The 27,999-nt window shown below is 42.8% G+C and overlaps 1 protein-coding gene across 1 annotated transcript in view; it reads right to left on the bottom strand.

Moving 5' to 3' along the window:
• The window catches only part of Phlpp (PH domain leucine-rich repeat protein phosphatase), a 75,000-nt gene that overhangs the window by 8,033 nt on the left and 38,968 nt on the right, over positions 1–27,999 (bottom strand). The window contains exons 7-15 of the mRNA XM_045746169.2: positions 22,162–22,315; positions 20,656–20,716; positions 16,137–16,514; positions 15,704–15,946; positions 13,973–14,135; positions 11,369–11,499; positions 9,138–9,332; positions 6,477–6,674; positions 62–248 (exon numbers count right to left, since the gene is read on the bottom strand). Coding sequence (XP_045602125.2) covers positions 62–248; positions 6,477–6,674; positions 9,138–9,332; positions 11,369–11,499; positions 13,973–14,135; positions 15,704–15,946; positions 16,137–16,514; positions 20,656–20,716; positions 22,162–22,315 — 1,710 coding nt within the window. The remainder of the gene's footprint in view (positions 1–61; positions 249–6,476; positions 6,675–9,137; positions 9,333–11,368; positions 11,500–13,972; positions 14,136–15,703; positions 15,947–16,136; positions 16,515–20,655; positions 20,717–22,161; positions 22,316–27,999) is intronic.

The following is a 27,999-nucleotide window of genomic DNA, read 5'->3' as shown; positions in this document are numbered from 1 at the left end:
GTTTTTCAATATATTGCAGTTTGTCTATAATGATTAATGTGCATTCAATACAATAACATACAGGAGGTGTTCTTGTTGAAGTGGTAGTGAGAACTACAGGCTGGCCATGGGTGGTGGTGACAGTGGCAGAAACAGAACCATAACAACACAATCGTAAGACAGGCCATTGTCCAGGTTGGGTAGCATCAGCCTCCAGATGAGCAGCGCACACAGCACTTGGGAGCGTGACACCCTGGGACCGCAGCTGCCTATTAGTCCCATGATTTAAAAATTGTTAAAATGTCATTAAAAAAAATCTTGCTTCTTAAACCCATTTTACATTATATTAATTCTGATAATTTGCAATTTAAATGGCACTGTGGATAACGAGCACATTACTTTGTAAGTCAGGTTAACTGGGTCTGGCTAGTAAAGGAATGTGTAACCACATGGATATAGTAGCAACCAAGAGATAGTGGCAGTCAGGTAATTTCAAGCAATATACTGTACTTATTATTGAGAAATCAATAAGAGCCATGATGGTGATTCAAACCTATCCTCTAGGTACTCCCAAGCAGACACCTTAGACCACTACAGTTATTACTACACCATAAGATGGTCAAAAGCAATGCAACCTGGGATTCAACCAAATCTTCTAGGGATCCTGAGACTCCAACTGAAGTCATATCACGTTTTTACGCATTTGCTTTTACCATGTTATGGTGTAGTGGTCTAAGCCATGTGCTTGGGAGTACCCAGAACAAAGGTTCAAATCATTCTCATGGCTCTTACCAATTTTCTCATTGATACATCACATTAATGTGATCTCTTTGTGTATATCTATTACTTATATGAAGAGAATAATTCACAATGACATGGCTTAAAAAACAACTTAGCCCATATACTGTTTATGAAATCATCTTACAGCTTTGTCTTCCAAAATAATTCTTCCTGCCTCTACTCTCAATAGACACCGTCTTGTTGAATCACCTCATACACAATATGCATAACATGAATCTTACTCCTAACTTTGATGCCTTTCTCAGAACAGCAGAGTACATAGTTAAATGCTCTAATTATCTTGCCAAGCAAAATCTGACTTGGCTATCTGTCCCTCTGTTCTCTCCTGCTTTTTCTGTCCTATCTCTTTGTTACTTATATGGTTCTATTTTATTTATTTTCCTGTATTTATCCTCCTTCCCTTTTCTGCTTACTTGGTTTACTTTTTCTTATTCTTCTCATGAGCTGCCTTTAACTCTTAATTCATGACATTCATCATCTACTTCACCACCCTTCCTCTCCCCTCATCTCTTGCTCTCTACTGGTCACTTCCTATTTCTTCCCTCGGTTTTGATTTGGATGAACCGAAACTTCGTCACTTTCATTTTCATGTGTGTGGGTTGGATTATTTGCTTGTACTATTCACATTAACTGGTACAATTAATGATTGTGCAGTGGAGCTCCAGTTATTATGAAATACTCTACTGCTTTATATTAGTGAAGAAAATGTTTAAAGACAAAATGAAAATTTTCGATTTGTAGTTACTGTATGGACAAAAATGTTTAAGTATACACTATGGTCTTTCTGGCATAGCCCTCTGTAGCTCTCAAGTGCATATGCTCTTACCACAGTGACATTCCAAACACTACTAGGCCTCTGGGCTTGTATTGTCTTGCTAAATACCAAAACACAAATCTGAAGTTTTCTTATAAAGGCAGGGTAAGCATGGCAATCTTGAGAACTCCCCAAAGCTGAACAAAACCATTCAGAAAGTACAATTGAAGCAAAAACTACATATTTTTATTAAACAGTAGCTCCTCATACTGTGCAAGGGTCCCGGTAGTACAGTCGGGTTTGTTCTCACCGCACAATCGAGAATTTCAGGTTCACATCCCGGCGGGACAAATGGTTGGGGACATTTCTTTTCACCTAATGCCTCTGTTCACCTAGCAGCAAGTAGGTACTCAGGAGTTAGTCAGCTTGTTGTGGGGTTACATCCTGGGCGACCCTGCATCCAGTAATTCGACCCTGATGGAAGGGGACCTCAATAAAAAACCTAACATGTATGAATACACTCTGGCTTCCTGTCCCCCAACAGTGAATTATTATATATTTTTATACTCGCCATTCTTTCCTGTGGGTGGCCAGAGCTACCATCTGATGGTGAACATGTGTACTTGCACATGGTTTATTGACATTTTGTCAACTACCACTTTACTTTTTTTCATGTTTTGTCTCTCTAATCAAGATACTGTATATTTTTTACTTTGCCTGTACTTTCTAGGTGGGTTTTACTAGGTTTTGTGTTAATCTTAGATCCTTCATGCTCCTCTTACCTCTGTGAGCACACCAGATTCTGGTCCTGGTGTCTGGTAGATCTGCACAAATCCAAATGTCTGTGGTATGAGTCAATGCACCAGGAAGCTATTAAAGCTACCCAGAAAAGTGTATTAAACATCCAAATCTCTCTGAACGCTCTTTAGGCATAGTAAAGCTGAACTTTAGGTATACAGTAATATGTACGATTCAGATTTGTTGTGTAAAGCTGAAAAAAACCAGCGTTGAATGTAATGAAACGCCATTTTCTGGGTGAGACCCGGAGGCTCCCCGGAGCTTTACCGGCTGATATGCTAATGTCAGACTTTGGCATCAGTCATGTGTATGGAGTTCTAGGGCCTACCGGGGACCACGAGCCAGAACCTGGCCCCCTCAGAGAGGCAAGGGGAGCAATGGCCTATAGAAACCCCCGTGTGGTTGGAAGCATTCTATGTCTGCCATCGACCGGGTCAAGCATCCAGAAAGGTAAGCATTCCAAAACAAACCCCTATTCTGGTGAAAATTGCTACCTAAGCCGAACTAGTGAATAGAACTCTTCAACAGAAAACACGGAAACTAGTATGACGTCATACGTCACCGCGCCGCTGTCTGCGCAGCTCCCCCCTCCCCGGGAGGGGGAAGGGGGAGCCCCAGACCTCCCACGCCGGCTATCCACCCATCAGTTCTGAGGCTGGATGTCAAAACACGCGAAAAACGCCGACCGGAGGGAGGGAGGGTTGCCGGGGAGCCTCCGGGTCTCACCCAGAAAATGGCGTTTCATTACATTCAACGCTGGTTTTCTGGGGGGAGCCCCGTCGGCTCCCCGGAGCTAACTACCCACAGAGGAAGGTCAAAGGGACAAAACCGGGAGGCGGACACCACGCACCCCCCAAGGAGGCGAGACAACCGGCAGCAAACGCCAACCCAAGGCGCCACAGCCCCGAAAATCCCGGGAACAACACGAGAACCACGAGCAGCAAGGCCCCTGCACGAACACCAAAAATCCATGCCCGAAAGACTGCAAGGCCACGTCGCCCAGACGGCAGCGAGAGCAGCGAAGCCACGAACGCCACAGGCATGAGGGAAGAACACAGGCAGCTTAGCCGCAAGAACACGGCTGACCACCCGGGACACCATCACCCGCGAACCGGGAAGAACAGAACCGGATCAACGCAAAACGCGCTCCGGACCCAAACGCCGTGGCACGCAAACAACAGCAGAGGGCCGCCACTGAACACAAAAACGACACACCCCCAGCCCGACCAACAAAGCACCAACAAACCCTGGACCCCTCCAGAATGCAGCAGCCCCACCCCGCGCCAGAAAAGATGGAGACTGCTGCCATCAAACAACCAAAACGCTAAAACCGAAGGAGCAAGAAAACACAGCGAACCGACCCCCAGAGGCAAAGGCCCAAAGGAAAGAGCCGACGAAAAAACACACCGGAACCGAAGGGGCACTACCAACCGAGGAGAAGACAGAGCACGCTGACCAGAGACCAGGATGGTGCAAGCGGCGCACGAACAGGCCGGAGGTGAAATGACGCACAAGACAGCTGACTAACGGTGCAGAAGCAACACCAAGACCGAAAGCAAGCTGAAGCGGCTCCGCCTGCGCCGCACGAAAAGAGGCGACAGTATGTGGCAAGACGACGGCCCCCAACCCCCACTAGAAAACCAAGCCGAGAGTAAACCAAGCCAACAAGAAGGACCCACCGAAGAAGGGACAGGAAAAGGAAGGACCGCCAAAATACCCCATACTGCCGCCAAGAAAGCACGCAGGTGGGACACCTACCACGAAGCCACCCGACCACCAACCGGAGGCGAGACCACGAGGCAGAACATAAGCAGCCCCGACAAGGCCCCCCCGAGCCCAGGAAAAAGGCGGAGCCGCGAGAAGATCTCGGGCGCGACCACCGAAACCCAGGCGGCACAAGGAGATGGAACGTCTGCCGAACAGAAAAACTCTGAAGCATGCAAGCCCGCCAGGAGTTCAGAAACGACGGGTCCGACGCGAGACATCGCAAGAACCCCCCCAAAAAAAATAAAACAACAACAACCGGCAGGGCAAGCTAGGAAAACCAAAGAAGGCGGAAGGGTCGCCGCCAGAACAGGACCCGAACCAAGGGGCACGAACAACTGCAACAGACCGAGACAAAGAAGCACATCACAGGACACAGGCTGACCAACGCCTAAGAACACACGCAGAACATTCCTGCTGCAGAAGAGGCAGGAAGAAAGAGCAGAAGTCACGCAGAACCCCATCGAACGGGGAAACATGACAAAAACACCGTCCCAAAAAGCGGGGGAGGAAACATCCACCCACAGGGCGGAACCAACCGACTCAAAGGCCAAGGAACCGAGCCCGGGGAGGGGCCGACGTCCAACAGCACGTACGGCGAGTGGGGAGGAAAGACCCCACTCCGCGTAACCACAAGCCCCGCCTAGAGGGGGATGAAACCCCCCACGGGGTCTAACGGGGCCAAGGCCCCCCCAAGTCAGCCCCTCCCCAGCCCCGGGAACCTACACGACAGGCCCCGGGGCCGAGCCGTTCCCCCAAAGCCCCGGCCGTACCAGAAAACCGAGGCAGCCGTGAAAACACTAAGGAAGGGAGCCCACTGGCAGACTCATACAACACGGCTGGAGGAACAGGCCCAAATGCCCCCGTCACTACCCCGGAAGGGGAATTCCCCGAGACTGCCCGAGTCTCAACACCACCAAACACCCCGCCCTGAACCTACAGACGGTAAGGAACCGGATGCAGGCAGGAAGGGTGAACCAGGGGAAAAACGAAATACAACGGGGCAGCCCCGGGGCTCCCGGGGAGGAAACCACGAGAACGTTGCCACCACCAAGGCTCAAGTGCAACGCCCCTGCTGCCCGCACCCGCTTTGTTAGCACAACTGGGTAACCGAGCCACAACGAGCAACCAAACTCGCAGGACACCGGGTCGAAGGTGTCACCGACCCCACAGGCAGCAGACGGAGGCAAAACAGAGAGTCACCCAGAGACAAAAGGTGAGAGCAACCCTCAAACTCGCTGGAAGCGAGGGGGGGGCTCTGGGGTCACATCCATCGGACCCGCGCGCCCCCAGGGGTTTCCCAGGGTCCCGAGCGTTTACTTTAAGAGGACTCGCGCTCAGGTAATCCCAGGCAGGGTACTGCTAACCGGCACCCAAGCTACCAAACAACTTTCTAAGAGCTGAACCCCCGGGACGTGTACACTCACGGGGACCTAGCAGGGGGTACCACCAGAAATACTCAGAACACAAGGGACACAAGGGGCAAGAACGAAGGCAGACCCCCCCACCAGGTATATAAACAAAAGAAAAAGAAAACCCCGCAAGAGGACAGCGTACCCAAGCGGAACAGAGCCGGCCGCTATGATTGGTAAAGACAAGCTGCACAGTACCCCGCGCCCCACCAGTGCAAACACTGCCCCTTACTCTAAGGCGAACAAGGGAGACAGAACACCCGAGCACACAAAGAGCGGCCGAAAACCAAGCGGTAAACGGCCAAGCAGGGGCAGGACCCAAGGAACTTGTGGAAGGTGGCCCCAAGCCCCAAGGGCAGTACTTACAGGGCACCTAGGGAAGGGAACCCTAGGCGCATGCAGCCCGAGTACTGAAGAATCACACCCGGCTCACGCACCACCTAGAAAACAGACACCACACTCTAGGTACAGTGCTGAAACAACCACTGGAGCCGGAGCACATAACCATTGCCTATAGCATCAGCCGAAGAACTGATGGGTGGATAGCCGGCGTGGGAGGTCTGGGGCTCCTCCTTCCCCCTCCCGGGGAGGGGGGAGCTGCGCAGACAGCGGCGCGGTGACGTATGACGTCATACTAGTTTCCGTGTTTTCTGTTGAAGAGTTCTATTCACTAGTTCGGCTTAGGTAGCAATTTTCACCAGAATAGGGGTTTGTTTTGGAATGCTTACCTTTCTGGATGCTTGACCCGGTCGATGGCAGACATAGAATGCTTCCAACCACACGGGGGTTTCTATAGGCCATTGCTCCCCTTGCCTCTCTGAGGGGGCCAGGTTCTGGCTCGTGGTCCCCGGTAGGCCCTAGAACTCCATACACATGACTGATGCCAAAGTCTGACATTAGCATATCAGCCGGTAAAGCTCCGGGGAGCCGACGGGGCTCCCCCCAGAAATAAACAATGCGATAATCACCTGAGAGCCGTCAGAAGAGAATACTTGAGAGCATAGGTGTGTGTGGGAGAGCAAGCACATTCTTCTTGTAAAAGTGTTGGAAGCAATGCCAGCAAACTGCCAACACTCCCCACTTCCTTGCCACCATCAGCCACAGCAGCTATACCTACACTGCCTAAGCCACCCACATCTGGCACCCGCAACTGTCCAATCGTTAGCCTGTCATAATAGAAAAAGATCATTTTTGTAATAATTTCCCTTTGTAGTAAGTCATCAATTTTGTTTTATCAGCATAAAGAATGGTCAAACACTTTTTTCCAGTCAAAAGCTACATGAAGATTTGGACGGTAAACCTATCCTCTTTGAATTTGAACTGGTAATTCAAATACAAATTCAACATGCATTTGTTGAATTTAACAAATGCATATTGTTAAATAGCAATATTTAATAGCTTACTGATGTACACTGGATATAGTGATCATATCACAGGAAGACAGGGCTTTCCATTACACATTTGTTTTAATCTCTTCACCTCTCCATCCACGCACACACATACCTGGTTGATACCTGGTTGGTTGACAGTAATGTTGTCATGATGATATCCGTCTTACTCATACAACTCCACCAACTCTTACACTTGCTCAATTACCAATATAGAAAGTTTTTACAGTACCTAACAGCTCTCCTTTTATGCCACAACGTTTTCAGAACCTCTCTGAAGACATACCTGATCTATACTTTCTCTACCCTTCATATTTAAAAAATTCCATCTTGGAAACACTTGATATTTGTAATATTTAACTAATAAATATCATTGATAACACTCAAAGTTGCATGAACACAAAATCTTTTACATAAATGATAATAATGATGAACTTTAGGTTTCCTGCTTATTAATAGCAAAATTAATTACTGGTAGTACAAAGTACTACATGAATAAATACAAATCTTCCTAACCTATCTCATTCTGTTTTAAAACAATTCTGCTGTGTCCATTGGGCAGAAATATTCAGTCAGGCTTGACAGCATACTTCACTGCTGCTATAGGAATCAAGCTGTTATTGCAGGGTTTTAAAAGGTTCTAGAAAGTACTGGAGTCTAGGCCAGAATGACAGTAGCTCATTAGTAAAATTCAAAGCCCTATAGTTATCTAGTTATGTAGCCTCTGTAGTTAGCTCTGTGAGTCCCTTGGTATTGACTGAACCCCAAAGAAAACATTAAAGACAGCCAAGACCCCATGGCTCGGTGACCACAAAGGAAGTATTCTTGGTTAGCTACCAGCTGGCCTGCCTACAGGTCTGTGTTCCTGTCTGTTCTGCAGCCTGTTCTCTGAATTCAGTGTTGGTGGTGTATGGTAGGTCTGTGTTCCTGTCTGTTCTGCAGCCTGTTCTCTGAATTCAGTGTTGGTGGTGTATGGTAGGAGCTTAGGTCAGCAAGCTTATACCACCTCAAAAATAGATTCATATTCCTCTGGTAATTGTTTAGGTGTTTGTTTGGTCAGGATTTGTTCATCCAAGATGCCTTCCTTCTTACACAGGGTTGAAGGTTCAGTTTATGCAGCTTGTGAGTGAGGGAGTGGGCAGGCCGATATCCTAAGTAATCTGGATAGCCATCTAGTGGTGATCTGGTGCATCATGGTCAAGGTGTTTACACCATAGCAACAACCGTTTGCCTAATTATCTTCAGGTACACAATTTTCTTCAAGTAGTTACTGCACTTGCTTTTTTATGCTTATGTTTTATATTGATATTGTTTCTTGGTTTCGGGTTGATTCCCGAACCCAAAGTTTCTCTTGTTTCATAGAGAGGGGGAGAGAGCCAGATTCTGGTTTTGCTCCTGATAAGCAAAGATGAGGTCTCAGAAGTCCTAAGGCTTGGCTGGACCAGCATTTAGCTCTAAGAGCTACTGAGGGCATTTTGTTGCATTCTGCACTAGATATTTAACTTATCTCTCTTTGGTAAAGCAACTTTCAATTACCTCAGTATTGCTACTGCTAATAATGCCAGCAATTTTTATCTGTACCACCTTTTTTTCAAAATCAAAGTGTGTGGCACTAAAAAAATATTTCAAATATATAGGTGCATCTTGTTTGCATTTAAGAGTTAGAAATTAGTTAGAAATTTAAAAGTTATTGAAAAAATTCAGAATTCTTAAATTTGAATTAAGATACTGTACATGTAAGGCATATGAAGATTGCACCATACATACCAGGAAAGGTTTAGATCAACAGAGCTAACAACACTGCAAACCATCTCATTGTCCTCTTCATTGAAACTTTTAACTCTAAACAACTTGGAAGATATTGATCCACACAACTTCTTCAAAAGGTTAGGTGTAACAAACAAGGAGCAACGGTTTCATGCTCAACAAGCCACAATGTGGGACAGAAAACAGGAGATGCTTTTTCACCCAAAGGGTTATAAACCCTTGGAAACCCCTACCCGCTGAAGCTGTAAATACTAAAACACTGCCAAGTTTTAAAATCAGCACGAAAAAATTCATCAGGACAAATGGGAAGAATTTTGACAAACCGCCGGCTTCCTGTCCCCATTGAGGCCACTAGATAAATAGTGGCCGTCAGGTAAATTCAAGGAAATATAAAGGAGACAATCAGAATATGAAATTCAGGAACAATTTTAATTAGAAATTGTAAAATTAACATCACTTTAGTATCTGACTTACTTTGAATCTCTGCCTATGGCTTCTGCAAAACCAAGTGACCAGGGTAAATTGGAAGAAGTCTCATTGGCGAGGCCATTGCTTCTCTGGCCAGCATCGCTGCGCCGAGTTAACTGGGAATTTGCTTGTGGTCTTGTTAAGGGTAGAGAGCGGCCTGACCGACTGGTCACATCCACAACACTTACTGCTCTTCTAGATCTGTAATCATAATTTATTGTCATACATAAAATCTGAATTACTGGGATGATACTTTAGTCATCATATCTCCAGTTTTTTTGTTTTTTTTGGAGGAAAGACACAGAAGGGAAATGATCATGACATAAATGATCCTGAGAGGAATTGACAAGGTGGATAAAGGCAGCATATTTAAAATGAAAGGAGGTAGGACAAGAGGACACTGGTGTAAGCTGGATATACCACTGAGCTATAGATTTATACGGAAATTCTAATACTCTGCACGAGTGGTCAGCAAGTGGAAAGCATCGAAGAAAAAAGTTGTCGATACAACTTCCATCCACAGCATTAAGAAAAAACATAATGGGAATTTGAATGTTGAAAGGTGTAATTAGCTCACCAGATATAAATACCTAGGATATGGATATATATGGATAGGATATAAAGGGCTAGACCCTGCTCCTCCATAGTCACTGATTGATAACCACAGACAATTTATGAAAAAAAATTCATAAATTTTTTAAATTTTCATAAATTTTCAAGGCCAGCAACCTTGTTAGCAGTGTTTCTGCACATTCCTCCATTCAACAATCTCCAAATACTTTCCTCTCACCCTGGTCAAGTAGCCAACATTTTTCCTTAAACTAATTATTTTACTCTAAGTTCATATGATACAGTACTACAATCTAAGTTAAGCACTATTGTTTTATCAGCTTTGGCAGGTTATGCTTCAGAGGGTTGTTGCTTGTCACAGTCAGTTTGACCGAGGCTCAAAATTTTTGTTTACGAGAAACTGAATATTAAGCTTTTTACTTTCAGGAATATAGTCAAGACTCAATAAGAATAGTCATCTCTTGGGTAATTTAATGATAAAGAATGTATAGATGTACTGGTTATATACTGTATCGTTATTCCCAGTAATTAATTCAAACTATCAAGGCATGTTTGAGTGGGATCTGCTAATTAGCACATCCTTTATTTTGTTCAAGGTGGTCATCTGCTGAGAGACAAGTTGCCAGACTTAACACGGAGGCGTCTTCTGTTGAGCAGTCCCACTGGTGCTCACTGCTTCGGTACTTCCACACTTTACACACTGCTTAGATATGGGTGGTCTAGCTGGCATCACATTTACCTGAACTAGCTTTAGGCCCACCATATCTAATGAACTCTAAAGGAACAGGAAGTTGGTAGCTTGTGAAAGGTCCCTCCATTATTCCTGACGACTTTTTCCAATTGTATTTTAAACTGAAGCACTGTCTTAGTATCTACAGCTTTGGCAGGTAGGCAATTTCATGGAGGTATTATCTTAAGTGCAGCTTGTTGAGCTTGAAGCTGGTGTCCCTAGAGTCAGTTATGGTGGACCTTTTAAGAATATCAGAGAAGACTTGTAGTTCTAGAGATTTATTGTAGAGTAATGGCACTGGCATTAAAACACTTCTGCCTTTTTTTATAAATTAAGACAGACGTTTTAGAGTGGTTACCCACTTTAGTTTTGAATGGATTAAAGAGGTAACATCTGAAGAGATGGTTGGGGATAGATAAGTAGAATTAAGATAATTACTTGTGAGATTGTATGTGATGCTGAAATTTTTTACCGTTTCAAGAAATGTGAGCAAAACATTTAAGACATCATTTGTTGTCCAATAAGCATTAGTGTGGTGGTTTGATGGCATATTACACTTTTAGATAATAGCATCCCTCAATATTCAGGAGTTTCAATTGATTAGTGGAAAGAAATAAATTACTGGTAACAAGAGTTTCTGCTCTCACAGCCTGGCCATGCTTCCTGTTAACGAACTGAAAAGCCCGGATAATGATAATCATGTCTTTGAGTATGATAACAACAAGGCATGATTTTCTCATGTTTCAGGTGCTTCAACTATCCTGGTTATTAACAAGCACAATTAGCTCATCATTGATGACAAACTGGCATGAGCCTCAAGAAATATCAATATGTGGCTTATGATTTGCAATGACATTCTACCAACTAGCATTCAGAAACAGTCAAATTTCTTTTGGTTTTAGCTTTAGGCAAAAGAATGGAAAGAATCTTTACTTACTTGCATTTGGTGAACTGATGGTGGTCAAGGGAGAGTGCAGTGTTTCCAGAAATATCCAAAGCTACTAAACCAGGGGACACTAACTCCTCCAGTTCAATGCGGCCCAATTGACAATGAGAAGCATCAACCACCTGTGTTGGCAGTCCACCAGATGTAGTAATATAAACACTTCAATCTTAAAATGATCCACAATAATTGCAATGATTAGAAGTTACAAATATAGCAATGTTATTTTTTATCACTAGAGCAAATGCTGATTCCTTATCAAACATTAAAAACAATGTTTGCAAAAAGAATTAATGTACAAATACAGTACAGTATACGGAAGAGAATACTTGCAAAGCTCCTTGGTATGCACTGTCTCAGGCAAGTCACAAAATAACAGTTATGTTGCACAATGATTATTAGCAGGTGTATAGTTGGTTGTTTATATGATAAATCTTGGGCTAATTCTTAATACAATTGTTGTAGAAGTGGATTTTTATAATTACTTTTAAGTTAACACTAAAAGAAATATTATACATTACAGTACAGGTATTTGGGTTTTATTTCTTGTGATGAACATTAATAAATGAGAATTATTACTATAGAGTAAAACAGAGTACCAGTTCCAGGCCCACACCCAACAATCGTGACAATGGTGAAAGGGGCTGCTCCAAATGAATCAGAACTGCCAAAACCACACCTTGCCTAGAGTAAAAAAGATGTAAAAAATGTTCACGCTCTCGCACAACTGCTCGAGCAAACGTTGAGTTACCCAGGGCTGATCAACAACAAATGGTGGTGCTGCAGCCAGTTCAATGCCATCTGAGGAGGAAAATGTGACCAAGAATTCCACTTGAGGCCCAGCCAAGTCCAAACCCAAGATGGAACTAACTGGGACTTCCACCAGTTCACCAGAAACCGAAACCTGGTGAGCTGGGAAGAACAAGATCCCTGACTAGCAGATGGGCAGCCCTACTGGGAGCCCACACCAGCCAGTCTTCAAGATCGGCCAAAACATGAACCCCCAACAACCAAAGAGGCGCCACTACGACTCAAGCTAAGTATGTAAACACGATTGGAGCCAGATTGAATCTAAAGTGGAGAACCTGAACCTGAAAACAGTAAGCTTGCCACCCCACCACAAAATCTAACCAATACCTGATTGGTTAGAACCTCGGGTGTATAGACATGCCAATACACTTCCTGGAGGTCCACAGAGATTTTCTGTGTCTACCTCCAATATGAGAAACCTGGGGTTATTTGGAACATGGAGGGCAAGGGATAAACCGGTTCAGCCTAGAAAGGTCAAGGATGAATCAGAAGTCCTTCAAGTCCCGTGTTGGAACTGGGAAGAGGTGGACAAACCCACCGAAGTGATGCAGTCGTTTTGACCACACTTGAAGCCATTCACACCAAGATAACCCGATGCAGGAGAGAGGAAGAACCCCGGCCTGTAAACCTGAATCCCCAGAGAGGGGGAGAGGAACTGACCAACTCCACCACATGAAACAACCTGAAAAGCCCAGAAATCATGGGACCAAGAGCTGGCACATGAAGAAAATACTATAATGGAGCTAGCAAAAAACTAGCAAAAAAAGGCTCCCACAGGATGAATCCTATGATGGCCAGCACTTAGCTTAGAAGCTCTAGAATTTTCTGCAAGCTGATGCACCAAAAGGCTACTGCATTGCTCTAGGCTATACATCAGCACAGGAACTGATCTTATAACTGACGCTGCATCGAACTCTGGGCCTCTTATTGGTGGTATTTCGTGCAAATGGGTTCTAGCCATTTTTTTTTTATTTTTTTTTATTGGGAGAGTTATTTGGTAGTTTAGTGACTCGAGTCTTGCGAAATGCGTAGTTGCCTGTAAAGCTTCGCTGTCTTTCTGGGTGTTTTTTCTTTCTTTCTCGATGAAGTGGAAGAATATCATTTGCTCCCAACACCTCGTGTGAGGGAGGCCAGATTTGGGCACTGGCTCCCAGTAGACCAAATGAACTCGTGCAACTGATGTGACTGATAGAGTGGATCAATCTCAGCGAGACAGCTACAGGGAGCATCTGGGGCTTCCTCAGAAAGGGAGTATGGATCAATCTGATTTATCCACATCTCTGTCCTTCTGAGTCAAATATGTTGCTCTTCTTTATCTTCTTAATATCCCCCAGGGTTTGACTCAACTGAGCAGAAATGCCACATCTATAAAACCCTTCTAAATTGTGGAATATCTTATCAAATACAGTACAATAAAATGTTGTACAGTACTACCTTCAACAAATTTTACAGAGAAAGAATTACCTACATAATATTACATAGTGAATTAAAACAAAATATTTGCCACTCTACTTAGCTGTGTCTACTCACAGTTTCAATCCTAAATTATCTGCTTAATTATGCTGTTAGATTACTAACCTTTTATTATTCTAGTTACTTACTGTTAATAAGAATTATTACATATCAAACCAATGTTCACCACAAATTTTATACTTGAACCTACATAGATTCATCAGTTAATACCAAGTTTCCCTTAAATTTCTCCTACTACAGTACCATAATAGGCAGTGGGAAATGGTTGTGGCTAGGCTATGTATTGTATCCTGACAGAATGAGACCATACATCACCTTCAGTGCTGAAAGATGTGCAAGGCGAGGGAGACACTGCAGGGGATTAGAGTGGACTTTAAGAACCCTGAGACGTCGCAGACGAGACACACCAGCAGGCACCACTGTCAGCTGGTTTCCAGATAGTACCAGCTCTTCCAGCAGCTCCCAAGACCACACTAACCTGAAACAACTCCAATTTGTAAACAACAAGCATTCTAATGCTCCAGACAGGAGTTCTTTTTCCATCACTTACACAGGATACAATTTTTAGAACTACTTTACTAGCATAATATTAACAAATAAATTAAAAAATATGCAAGTACAGTAAGAAGAATCGATTTTCTCTGGATAAATCGTTTAAACTCTTGGAATCTCCTGAAGATGAAACACTATCAGCACTGCCCCATTTCTCAAGGGAAATTCACCACTGTTCACCAAACAGTAACTTGGGATGTGAATGTAGAGTATTTTGATTGTCAAATTATACTCTAGAGAAAACATATTGCATAACTTAATGCAGTGGTGCCTCGGTTGATGAATTTAATTCGTTCCAGCACCGAGCTCGCCATGTGAAATGCTCGTCTTGCGAAACAACAACACAGTCGTCGGAGGCGTCTGAGAACCAGCGGGAACGCTAGGAAACACCACGTGGTTTTCACGTTAACCGTGTGAAAGCTCGTCATTAGAGACAAATTTTCTGCGAGTGGCTCGCTCGTTACCTGAAATGCTCGTAGATGGGGGCTGCTCATCACCAGAGGTTCCTCTGTATCTGTACCTGGCCCAATACCTGATCTAAGGCCTAAATTAGAAGATACATTCAACTACTGTATATCACAACGAAGGCCCACGGGATAGGTATGGGGTGCATAATAAAGAAAAATTGAATTGTAGTATATGGCAAAAAACATTCACAAAGCTCACTGAATAGTTTATGTATAATATTTTGCTGATATAAAGGTAGAGGTTATCATGAGGAAATCTGAGAGATTTGTGAAGATAATACCCAATCAACTAAGCTAGCCAAGCAGGCAGTGCTGGCTTGAGGGCTGCAACAACAGAAGCTTAACCTAATAATAGTTGACCAATACTGTAATATTTGGTTATAAGAAAAATATATCTGGACTATAAGAATAATACACAAATCTGGCTACATTGTGATATCACTTAGATAAATATGCCAAGATTACCTGTGGATTCCTGGTGGGTAATTTGGAGTTTTCTACCCCCCCCCCCTAGCCTGTCTTGTGCCAGTTTTTCCATGCAATTACCTGGTCTGTGGTGCTTGGTTTTTAAATTCACATCAAATGATTGCTTTCAGTATAAATAAGTAAGCCTAACAATTACTTCTCTTGCATGAATGCTTAGCCAATACAGTATGTTAAATTATTCAACAAATGAGCTTTTAAATGTCATTAATTATAAGACAGCAATTACAAATTCCCAAGATAAACATTCAGATACTGTACTTCTTTAATGAAAGAAATTTCCTAGTAGATTCAAATATAACTTTTACTTCAGTAGTTTGAAACTCTAATGGTTATAATTTCAAACAGCAATTTGAGGTGTCCTGAAATTCTCATCTAGTTCTTAAATGTTTGGCTAATGAGCTATACATTTGTATACTGTAAAGTACAGAATCAGCCAACACAATTTAAGAGCAGACTTAAAAAATACAATATTGTACTAAAGAACTGCACATCACATTAAATGACAACAAATGAACTTATTAGTAAGGCCAGCAAAATGTACCTATCCTGGAGGTTACTGATCCTGTTGTAGGGTGCATGAAGGATACGGAGTGCTCGGCAGTGCTGTAGTGAAGCAAGATCCTTGAGCCTGTTGGCTGCAGCATATAGCTCTTGAAGAGAAAGTGTCACTTTTGGGCTCCCGGCATCTTCTCCGCATGTGGGCGACTTTCCTCGGTTACTTCGGCCTTCAATGGCACCAGGCAGCACACTCAATAGGTTGGAACTCACATTCAACACCCTCAACCTGAGAAGATTAGGAAACAGGCAGCCAGCCATAGTATTACAAAAACTCTGCGATCTACTTTTATAGCGAGACACACCTAAGGTAAAAAAATAATAATTAGCAATTAAGGCCTTGAAAATGTATGGAGAATTTTTTTACCAACATCAGGTAACTATGTGCATTAGTAAATCATTAGAATATGGCATCTCACCTGTTAAGCCATGAGAAGAGGTTAGATGGCAAAGCTGTCAGTTTGTTGTGGTGGAGGAACAGAACCTCAAGCGAACACAAACGAGGTTCCTCGTGTAAATTGTGGGAGAAATTATAGTTCTGGGAATGATGAGATGATCTGTGAGGGCCTTTTGTGGGATTATAAGCACAGCTGGATTCCTTGTGATGGTCGATGGTGGCTCTCTGTGGCATGGGAAAGGAAGTAAGACTATTGTGGTGCACAGAGAGTGTGTGGAGGCGGCGAAGATGGCCTGAAGTGAGGAAGGCAGGAAGGGATGTCACCTGGTTGTGACTCACGTCTACCAGTATTACTTCAGTACTTGACACCAGCCAGGGTGGTACAGCATTTAGTTCATTCCTGCATGAAGAAATTAAACAGGTTATATTATATTCTACAAATATATCAGCTGGTGAGTTATGAATTAATTGGAATATGAATAGAATGAATATTATGTTTACATTTATTGTTACCCTGAAATTTATGTAAACTTAATATAAAATATTTTAATATATTTTTTAATAGTAATTTTAAGCTTAAATAAACATTTCAATATCAGTACTAAATACTGTAATGTAATTTATTCAGTGTACATTTAAATATAAAAGACAATCAATAACAGGAATAGAAGATTGGCAAAACAGCACCAAACATGAATTGGCCATTGGTTGAAGATGAGGAGAATGGCAGATATTTCCTTAGTATTCATTAAATTAACCACAGTACTGTAATTCGTTGTTTCTTCTAAATTGGAGAAATAGAGGTAATGTACAATATTTTATAGTACAGTCTTTAGGAGGCTGATCCACAATTTGAAACCCTTTCTCTGTATGACATTTCTACTTTGGTCGAGTTGAACATACCCTGGGGACATGAAAACGATATCGGCATTTGTTTCCAGTGAATTGTTTGAGAGTTCTTCAAAAGTGTTCGAGGTCATGACTGGTGTAGATATAAGCTACACATGAAAATGCATCTCTAGTAGATTTATATACACTATTTAGCATTTAACACCATAAATAGTTGTATTTAATATATCTGATACAAGTAGAGTCAGTCCACACAGGATATTGGTGGCGCCAGGCTGTCAGCTATTAGCACTTCAAATGTCACACCTTTCGCATGTTAATATTCACAGATTGAGCAGAGGTCAGGTCGTATCAGGTGAACTCGCTCTCTACTAAACTGATACTGTACATGCAGATGGATGGCTGTGTTCTTTCCATCAAGCAAACCACTGTCTAGATGTGGTATTAAGATAGCCAGAGGCTATCTCCTGGTAGGTAGAGTTTAGCTCATGGTTACCCCCCTCAAATATCCAAGGAACTGTACATTTGACAGAGAGAGAGATGAGCCTTACTACACTAGAGGGGTTCCAGCACCTCGGGTCACGTCTACCCCAGGCCTGGACAGTGGGGACTGCCAGCCATATCCCCCCCCCTCCTTCCTCTCCTTTATGATGTCCATCTTATACTGTACTCAAGAGACTTTGGCAAGTTGAATTGTAAGGTGGATGTATTTGACATTTCCCAAAGTTATATGGTATGTGATTTTCAGGGGTAGTCAGCCATAGCTGCTCTCGGTTTCTTGTGTGCTGACTAATTCTGAATTAATGTTGATATTTGATAATCCAAGGAAAATGGTTGAATTATGATAATGTACCTATATGAATGAATATATAATAATGAATTAATAATGGCTTAACTTACTTTTAAATTGTCTTTAATTCTGATTCCTAGATCTTGAATTCAGGTCTTTAATATAGCGAAAGCTAGAATGGAGAGCACTCTGAAGTTTACTGGCTATATATTATGACTTAAAGATTCTTGACTATGATTTACATGTTTTGCAATTGCTACTTGATAGCATCAGATAATATTGTGGTACAGACAAGTTCCATTCCTTGTCTTATAATTAACTTGTGTATTGACTGGATGGTGGCAGCCCTTCTTCCTTCTTATCTTTTTCCTCCTCCTTCCTTTCTAATATTCTACTTCTTCTATCTCTTCTACCCTTTATATCTACCTCTTACCTATTTTATCTACTCTCTAACCCATTTTTTCTCATTGTAAACTTTCTTCCTTTTCTCCATTTTTCCAATACGTTACAAGAATACAGTATAGTATTAAAGGATTTAACAAATGGTTCTATGTGGTATCTAGGGTTAGAGTTAATTATAATTCTGATAAATTATATATGTTGAGTACCTATAAGTCTTAGGTATATTTTGTGTTGCAACAGACATCTAAACCCTACAACTACTCTTTAAGGAAGAGTACAAGGCCCACAAGCAGATGTGGTTGCCCTCAGTAAGGACCAGATTAAACCAGTTTGACGAGTCAACATTTGGCAGACATGCAATCAGCACGAGGTTTGCAGATGTCCAATCAGAGATTAGCACACCACACTGCTGACTCCTCACTGATCCTCATAAGAGAGCCAAAGTCCAGCATGAGAGAAGTACTGTACACTACTAAGAGACAACTTTGCTTCTGTTGACCTTATTCCTAAACCAGCATCATTTTGTAGTTTAATTTAAAAAATTACTTACCATTCTGTATTGTATTATATACTGTATTGTGGACTCTCACTGTGTATGTATCTGGTTAGTAACTATGGGAATACAGGTAGACCCCATGCATATAAAGACCTGACCTGACATTTGTTAGTGTCACAGAACCCCAGACACAGACACTACAATCGAGATATGGTAAAATTAATAAATTATAGTGCACAGTAAGGGACATAGCACATTTTAAATTATACCTACAGTTTTAGATATTTTTGAGCTAAGAATTTTATTGTGATGTTTAAGATGTTTAGGTTAATATTTGACAAGGCTGTGTCACCAGCAAATCAAATTTTTGTGAAGTGTAGGGTGTTAGTTAAGAGGTCATTGACATGTATAGGAGAAAGAAGTGGATCAAGAATGATGTGCCGAGTTAAGATTGGATGAATAGTATAGTACAGTACTGAAGGTAGCGACCGAAAACTGCACTGTAATGTAGCCAGTTTTAAAAGGCCTTTCAAAAGGTCATTAAACAGTCCTTTTTGGCGCATATATTTGTCAAGAGCTGCTTGGGGTAGATAAATATAAATGAGACAATAGGCCATTAGTCATTTGCATGGGTTTGTGATGATGAGTTACTAATGTGCAAGATTTGTTTATATTAATATGAAGAACATATTAAACATTGTGGTAATGAGCAAAAAAAAAAAATTGCAGGCTTCAAATTTATCTATACAAACTTCACAAATGTCAACAGGATTAGCAAATGTTCTACAATAAAGAGAAATGCAAGATTATTATAGTATCATCAGCCACATAACTATGTACACATCACAACTACAATATTCTTGACTAACTGTAGCAATGCATTTAACAAATGAGAGCCTCCAGAATAATAGTCCATCAGTTACTGAATGTTAGCTCAACAAGAAAAAAACAAGAAACTGTAGTTAAAAAAAAGGAAAACTCAAGGAGTAATCAAACAAGCATGTGTCATACTGGATTACTGTATCCAAGCATGGAGACCTCACCTTCAGAAGGACATAGCTGCTCTGGAGAAAGTGCAACACTGGGCAACAAAAATCATTCCAGAGCTAAGTCAACCTGTGTATCAGGCATAGTTGAAGGCCACAGGGCTAACAACACTGCAAACCAGGCATAACAGGGCAGACTTGAGAATGGTCCAGGACGGACCGAAACGTCGTCGTCCCTTCAATTTCTAGTGTGTGGTCTGGTCAACATAACAGGGCAGATCTCATTGAAACTTAAAATACTGAACAATTTGGAAGATGTTGATCCAGACAACTTCTTCAAAAGGTCATATGTAACACCAACAAGAAGCAATGGTTTCAAGCTCAACAAGCCACAATGTAGGACAGAACAGAAGATGCTTTTTCACCTACACGGCAATAAACCCATGGAACTGCATACACGTCAGAGCCGTAAATGCCAAAACAGTAAAATTTTATAATCCATTGGAAAAGATAAAGGCAAATGAGGGGAAACCTTCGCAATCTAGTTTCCTGTCCTCATCAAGGCCACTAGCATTAGTGACCCCTTGGGTAATTCAGGTAAATTCAAAAGAAAAGAAAGTTGTCATCCAACTATACCAATCCCTTGTGTTCACACACACACTGTACAGTATTACTGCATCCAACAATGGACAACTTGTCTACAAAAAGATGATTATCAAATTAGGAACATTTTGTAATGTTCAGCATCAGGCAACGAAAATAATTCCAATACAAAGGCTCTTGTATCAGAAAGGCTGAGAGTTTCAGGAATAACAACTCTGCAAACAACACATGACAGGGCTGATCTTATTTAGATTTAAAATACTGAACAAGAAAACAATTCCAGAAATAAGTAAACTCTCATATCATAAAATGGCTGAGAGCTTTATGCAACTCTGTAAACAAGACAAAACAAGGATAATTTGATTTACTTAAAATACTGATCATGTAACAAATTTTATTCCAAGCCACTTATTACCTTGCCAGGTTGAGTCGGGTTAGTCGTCGTGGATGGTAGCGCACCTCCAGCTTGGTAAGGCCTGAAATATACCAGAGCAGATCAACATCTTGTGTAATAAATATAAGATGAAGCCCCATTTCATGCACACCACTTTTTTTTTACTCTAGGCTCTAAGAAGATATAGAAGTAAAGGTTTCTGGCACTTGTTTGCAGGCTAAGAACTTTTTCACCAACAGCTCATCTGAAGATTTACCTCCTTTATGACCAAACCATACCTCAGAAGATGGAGAAGCGATGACGTTTCGGTTCATCTTGGACCAATATCAAGTCATGTTATATGACCTGATAATGGTCCAGGACGGACCAAAACGTTGTAGCTTTTCCATCTTCCGACTTGTGGTTTGTCATAATTTCTTCAGTCACGTTATTGCGACTCATCGTCTGCATTTACCTCCTTGTTTTTTTTCTGAAACGTAATCCACCAATTGCTTTATAGGCAGGTCCCTAATTACTGTTGGGTGAGGTGAACGAACAGTGAGGGAATGGTGCCTAGTTATTCTACCCTGCCCGGGACTTGAAAATAATCGGACAAAAAAATCTGCATTTGAATATTAGTAATAATTCTCACTTGTGGAGTGAATGGATGAGTGCACTATCCACAACATTTCAGGGCAGTGCTTTGAGCAGCTCTTAACATTTACAGAAGTAGTGTATTCTATTGGATTGCTGATAATGTTACGTTTAATTATTGTTAATTAAACAATAATTGCTGTAATTAAGAAATTTCAACAGACTTTCATGATATAATGTGTAAGAATTTGTGTATGTGTGTGTGCAAAGGAGAGCATTGATAGCAATTTTTTTAACTAATGCTGAAGAAAGAATAAGATATTGTTGGTTAAAATTCTGTACAGGAAGAATATGCCTTTAGCTCATGTGGTGTAATGTGTATGGGGTGGAATAGTGAGTACTGGTCCACCAGTTATCGAAAGTTGCTCAGCAAATACACCTTTGACTTTAAAGAAATTTAAATGTTTACTCAGCTTTATAAACCTCTGGTTCACTTCCATGTGGACCGTTGTATCCAAGCAGTGAATTTATGACCATATTCTACAGTACAGACACCAAAACCTGAACTGCATAACCTAAATGGGACCTAATAAGGGCAAGATAAAGCTGAAAAAATAATATTAGACATCTTACTGCTAATGCTTCTAGAAATAAATCCCAGTATCCTATTTATCCTATTATGTATGCCTGTATTGTACTGTAATGTACTGTATGTAGTGATTTTTTTAGCTTAAAATACTTACTAATCATGAGTCCTCTAGATCTTTCTCACATATGGGTCCTTTTTTTCTTTAATAGGTTTCTAAAATTATATTCCAAAAATTCCATCTCGATAAAAGCCAAAACGTGTATGAATACACTCTGGCTTCCTGTCCCGCGACACAATGAATTATTATTATTATTATGGATAAAGAGGGTGAGAGGAGAGAAAGAAGGGGAAAGCAAAATACTCACGGTTGTTGTTGGCAGTGAGGGAGATGAGAGCGGCAGCGTGTAGGGTGATGGTGGTGATGGCGTTGTTGGAGCAGGTGAGGGAGGAGAGCGCCGCCAGGCATGACACGTCTAGGCTACTGATGCCGTTGTCACTCACATCAAGCTCTGTCACATTCTGTTGACACCAGAACCACCTCATTATCCTGCTCACTCAAAACTCGACACTTTGCTGCCCACTCACACTCAACACACTGCTGACCATTCTCACTAATTTTGAGGGTGAGTGACTGCCCACTCACCCCCAACTCCAGTGGAATCAACAGAAACTGAGAATGGACAGAAAAGAGTCAGCTTCAAGGTAATGTACTTGAACATAGATGGAATTACAAGCAAGGCAAGCAAACTTAGGGAAAGAACACAAGAAGTGAGCCCGGATATAATTGGACTCGCGGAAACAAAATTCAGGAATCATAATGAATGCGATGTTTCCCCCAGGACTACACTGTAATAAGGAAAGAGAAGGAAGGAAGGGGAGGAGGCACAGTGGCCCTACTGATGAGAAAGGAATGGAGTTTCGATGAGATGGTTATTCCGGGCTATGAAGGGTTCAGAGACTTCATTACAATTTACACTATAATTGAGAGACAAGCAGCTGCTGCCTGTAGAAATTGATCCCATCTGCTCATCATGAGGGACTTTAATCACGGAAGGATAGACTGGGAAAACAAGGAACCACATGGAGGTGAAGAAACATGGAGAGTGAAACTGTTGGAGGTGACGACAAGAAACTTCTTAAGTCAGCGTGTCAGGGGACCCACTAGAATGAGAGGCAATGATGAACCAGTGAGACTACCAAGTCTTCACTCTGAACGAGTGACAAATGAAATCTGACTCGAAGCCCCCCATGGGAATGAGTGATCACAGTGTACTGATGTTTGAGTACCTGGTCGAAGTAGGGTCAATGCACTCAGGGAAGGGACTAAAAACAAAAGGCCGGCATTCTGGAAGGGAAACTATGAGGAGATAAGAAAATTCTTAACTGATAAAGCTTGGGAAACAGAGCTCAGAGGAAAGACAGCTCAAGATATGATGGACTACATCACCCAGAAGTGTAAGGAGGCAGCAGACAAGTTCGTCACATTCCAAAAGGGAAAAAAAACAAATGCAGACAAGAAACTCATGATTAAATCATGAGATGTAAGCTAGTAAAGCAACTAAGTACAAGGGCGTGGAGAAACTACAGAAATAACAGGACACTAGAGAGCATAGAAAGATACCAGTGCACCAGGAAGGAATATGTCAGGGTAAGAAGAGAGGTAGAGACACAATATAAAATGACATAACAAGGCAAAGACTTGACCCAAATTGCTGCACAGCCACACCAGGAATAAAACAACAGTGAAGGAACAGGTAATGAAGCTGAGGATAGAGGCAGAGTCACTACAAACGACAAGGAAGTGTGCAAGGAACTCAATAAAAAATCCAGGAGGTCTTTACAGCAGAGCAAGGAGAAGTCCCAGAGACAAGAGAAAATATCTAACCAGACACCACTAGGAGTTTGTGATTACCAGTGGGGAGGTGAGGAAGCATCTGCTAGATTTGGATGTGAGAAAGGCTATAGGTTCAGATGGAATCTCACCATGGATAATAAAGGAAGGAGCAGAAGCTCTGTGCCTGCCACTCATCATTGTGTACAACAAATTACTGTACTGGTAACAGGTGAACTGCCAAAAATTTGGAAGATGGCTAATGTAGTCCCGATATTCAAGAAGGGTGATGGACAGGAGGTACTGAACTACAGGTCAGTGTCCCTAACTTGCATACCATGAAAGATGGAGAACATTGTGCGAAAAAAGCTAGTGGAACATCTGGAGCGAAAGAACTTTGTAACACAACATCAGCATGGGTTTAGGGATGGCAAATCATGCCTCACTGGATTGAATTCTAAGACCAGGCAACTAAAATCAGGCAAGATAGAGAGGGCTGTGCAGACTGCATTTTTTTGGATTGCCAGAAAGCCTTTGATACAGTACCACATAAGAGATTAGTGTACAAGCTGGAGATGCAGGCCAAAGTCAAAGGGAAGGTAGTAGTAGTAGTAGGCATCCATCAGTCCTGCTTGCATCTCCAGCTTGTGCACTAATCAATTATGTGGTACTGTATGAAAGGCTTTCTGACACTCCAAAAATATGCAGCGAAGGTACTCCACTGGATAAGGGAGTACCTAAGCAACACAAGACAGCAAGTCACTGTGAGGGTTGAGGTCTCTGGGTGGCGAGGCGTCACCAGTAGAGTCCCACAGGATCAGTCCTTGAAACTATACTGTTTCTGATATATGTAAATGATCTCCCAGAGGGAATAGACTCGTTCCTCTCAATGTTTGCTTATGATGCAAAAATTATGAGGAGGATTATGACAGAGGAAGATAGTATGAGGCTACAAGATGACCTAGACAAACTGAAGGAATGGTCCAACAAATAGCTACTAAAGTTCAACCCAAGTAAATGTAAGGTAATGAAACTAGGCGGAGGAAATAGGAGGCCAGACACTGGATACCGAATGGGAGATTCGGAATCCACACACACTCAACACACTGCTGCCCCCCCCCCCCCCCCACACACACACACTCACATACAGTAGTTCGATCCCTAGATGATCGTCGCCCTTCAATCAACAACAACATACTCTCCGGCCCTATATAATTATCGCCCAGCTCATTCAAGAGACAACAGCATCGCTCCTGTGCCAGGTAAGTCTACTACGGGCTCTCCATAGCCCGTGCTACTTGGAACTTCTTCCCAGAAGCTGAATCTATAACAACAACAACAACATCATCATCATTCAAGAACCTGAGCGCAGTTTTACCCTCAACGTCTCCGACACTATTGAAATGAAGTTGAAGAACTGTGCAAGGCCTCGGTCTGTGCAGATGTTCTGGGTCTCGACCCCTTGATGTAGCAGTCAACACTGCTGTACCAGAGATAAGTGCTGACCAGAGTGGAGGAACGCGTGTAGTCCCAAACCACCCGCTTGCCATCTTTCCGAATTCTTTCCAAGGCATCGTGATGCCTCCATCTGAGGAATTCTGGCCGCGTTGGGTGTGTACAGCTGTGGTTCACGTTGTTCCAGACGATCGGCCGTGTCGAGGCTTCCTTTGGTGGAAGCTGGAGATGCAGGCAGGACTGATGGATGCCTACTACTACCTTCCCTTTTGACTCCTGCCCTTTGACTCCTGCCTGTATCTCCAGCTTGTGCACTAATCTCTTATGTGATACTGTATCAAAGGCTTCCTCGTTTACGTCCCGTGGCGCAGTGGTAACACTCGCCCCGCGCTTCGCGAGCGATTTGGCCTGGGTTCGTATCCTGGCCGGGGAGGTGTGACTTAGTTGGCCAATCCTTAACTGTACGCCTCTGTTCACCCAGTAGTGAATGTCTACCTGGTGGTTCGTATTCAAGGGATAATTAAGATTAAGGACCTGCCCGCAATGTTATGCGTGTTAGTGGATTTACAACAATTTAAGAACTCTTGAATATAAACAAAAGTCTTGCGTTTTTAGTCTAAACAAAAAGTCTTGCTTCTGCACGAACAAAAGCATCAGGTATCCTGAAACATGCCCCTGAAAGTCTCGCCCTGCCCAGGAATCAACCCCCCGTGAAGTACGTACTGTGACTAGCCATAAAATGAGACTTAAATATTAAGACTGACCTTGAGATGTGAGCCGTCAAAGACAAGTCCCCGGGGACCCGCACTCCTGAAGTTGCTTCTGCTCCTGTGTGATGGGCCGAGGGCCAGGCGGAGGGCCCCCAGTCCCTCACACAGTCTCTTGCCCTGCGTCTTGTCACTCCCTTCCCTGTTCACCATCCCTGATGGTGTTAGCGACGCGAGGGGCACCAAGATATGGCCCAGCAAAGGCGGCCTTATACCAGTTTATCCTCCCTCACTATGCCCGTCACAGCCTGGCACTTGACACACGCCTGACACACGTCTTGACACCAGACACGCGTCCCCACCACACGCCGCCACCCATCTCTTACATCGCTACACACACACACACTCCACCTTTAATTTCCTCAATAACAGCTTTTTATACTTTACTGCTCTAAAACACGCACGTCGGTGAGACCAGCCGTGTCGAGACTCCACCTGTCCACCCGCATCACACACACACACACACACACACACACACACACACACACACACCACTGGTGACGTCTCGCCATTCTAAGACCAGTGTGAGTCCCACAGGGTTCAGTTCTTTGGACCTATACTATTCCTAATATATGTAAATTCCCCAGAGGGAATAAACTCGTTCCTCTCAATGTTTGCCGATGATGCAAAAATTATGAGGAGGATTAAGTCAAAGGGAGATAGTATGAGGCTACAAGATGACCTAAACAAAATAAATGAATGGTCCAACAAATGGCTAATACAGTTCAACCCGAGTAAATGTAAGGTAATGAAACTAGACGGAGGAAATAGGAGGCCAGACACTGGATACCGAATGGGAGATGAAGTCCTCCATGAAACGGACAGAGAGAAAGATCTAGGAGTTGATATCACACCAAACCTGTCTCCTGAAGCCCACATAAAAGAATAACATCGGCGACGTATGCCAGGCTGGCTAACATCAGAACTGCCTTCAGGAATCTTCAGGATTCTTGTGTAAGGAATCATTCAGAACTTTGTATATCACATATGCAAGACCAATCCTGGAGTATGCGAGCCCCAACCTGGAGACCGTACCTTGTCAAGCACAAGACGAAGCTGGAAAAAGTTCAAAGGTATGGCACTAGACTAATCCCAGAACTATGAGGCATGAGTTACGAGGAAAGGCTGCATGAAATGCACCTAACGTCGCTGGAAGATAGAGCTCGGGGAGACATGATCACTACCTACAAAATTCTAAGAGGAATCGACAGGGTAGATAAAGATAAATTGTTTAACGCGAGTGGAACACGAACAAGGGGACACAGGTGGAAACTGAGTACGCAAATGAGCCACAGGGACGTTAGAAAGAACTTTTTCAATGTCAGAGTAGTTAACAGATGGAATGCATTAGGCAGTGATGTGGTGGAGGCTGACTCCATACACAGTTTCAAATATAGATATGATAGAGCCCAGTAGGCTCAGGAACCTGTGCACCAGTTGATTGACAGTTGAGAGGCGGGACCAAAGAGCCAGAACTCAACCTCCTCCCCCCCCCAAGCACATATCTAGGCGAGTACACAGGGGGGCCTATGTGTGTGAGTGGACAGCGCTCTGGGGGTCGTAGTCCTAAGGAAGAAACAAATGGGCAGAGTTTCTTTCACCCTGATGCGCCTGTTCAGCTAGCAGGAAATAGGTATCTGGCAGTTAGACGCCTGCTACGGGATGCTTCCTGGGAATGTATAAGTGTACGTATGCTGGAAATATATGTAGTAGATATAATAGAGGAAAAATAGATTGATTAGAAAGGCGGGATCCAAGAGCTAATAGCTCGATTCTGCAACCACAAATAGTAAACACACACACAATAGTCAACTTAGAATGCAACAGGTACAACAAGGTTAGTGTGTACAGCATACAGAGCTAGACTTCACTTCGTGTAGTCAATTAAGCAGTGGTTGGCAAGTACACACAGGGTAATCTCTATGCACAAGGAGGGAGACCGGAGCCACTACTACACACCGGTTTTGTTACCACCATTCCCAATCAAGTGTTAGGGAGGGTCGTAAAGAAACGACTCGTGGAACACTTAAAAGAGAGGCATTGTCTCAACACCAGCATGAGCTCGGTAAAGGCAGATCATGCATAATAAATCCATTACACATTTATGATGAAATGACACAACAGGAATGAGAGGAGCAGGCTCACTTTTT

The sequence above is a fragment of the Procambarus clarkii genome, chromosome 39 (assembly GCF_040958095.1).
Source record: "Procambarus clarkii isolate CNS0578487 chromosome 39, FALCON_Pclarkii_2.0, whole genome shotgun sequence".
Classification (NCBI taxonomy): domain Eukaryota; kingdom Metazoa; phylum Arthropoda; class Malacostraca; order Decapoda; family Cambaridae; genus Procambarus; species Procambarus clarkii.
The sequence above is the reverse complement of the archived record's forward strand: the minus strand, read 5'-3'. Positions and strand labels throughout refer to the sequence as shown.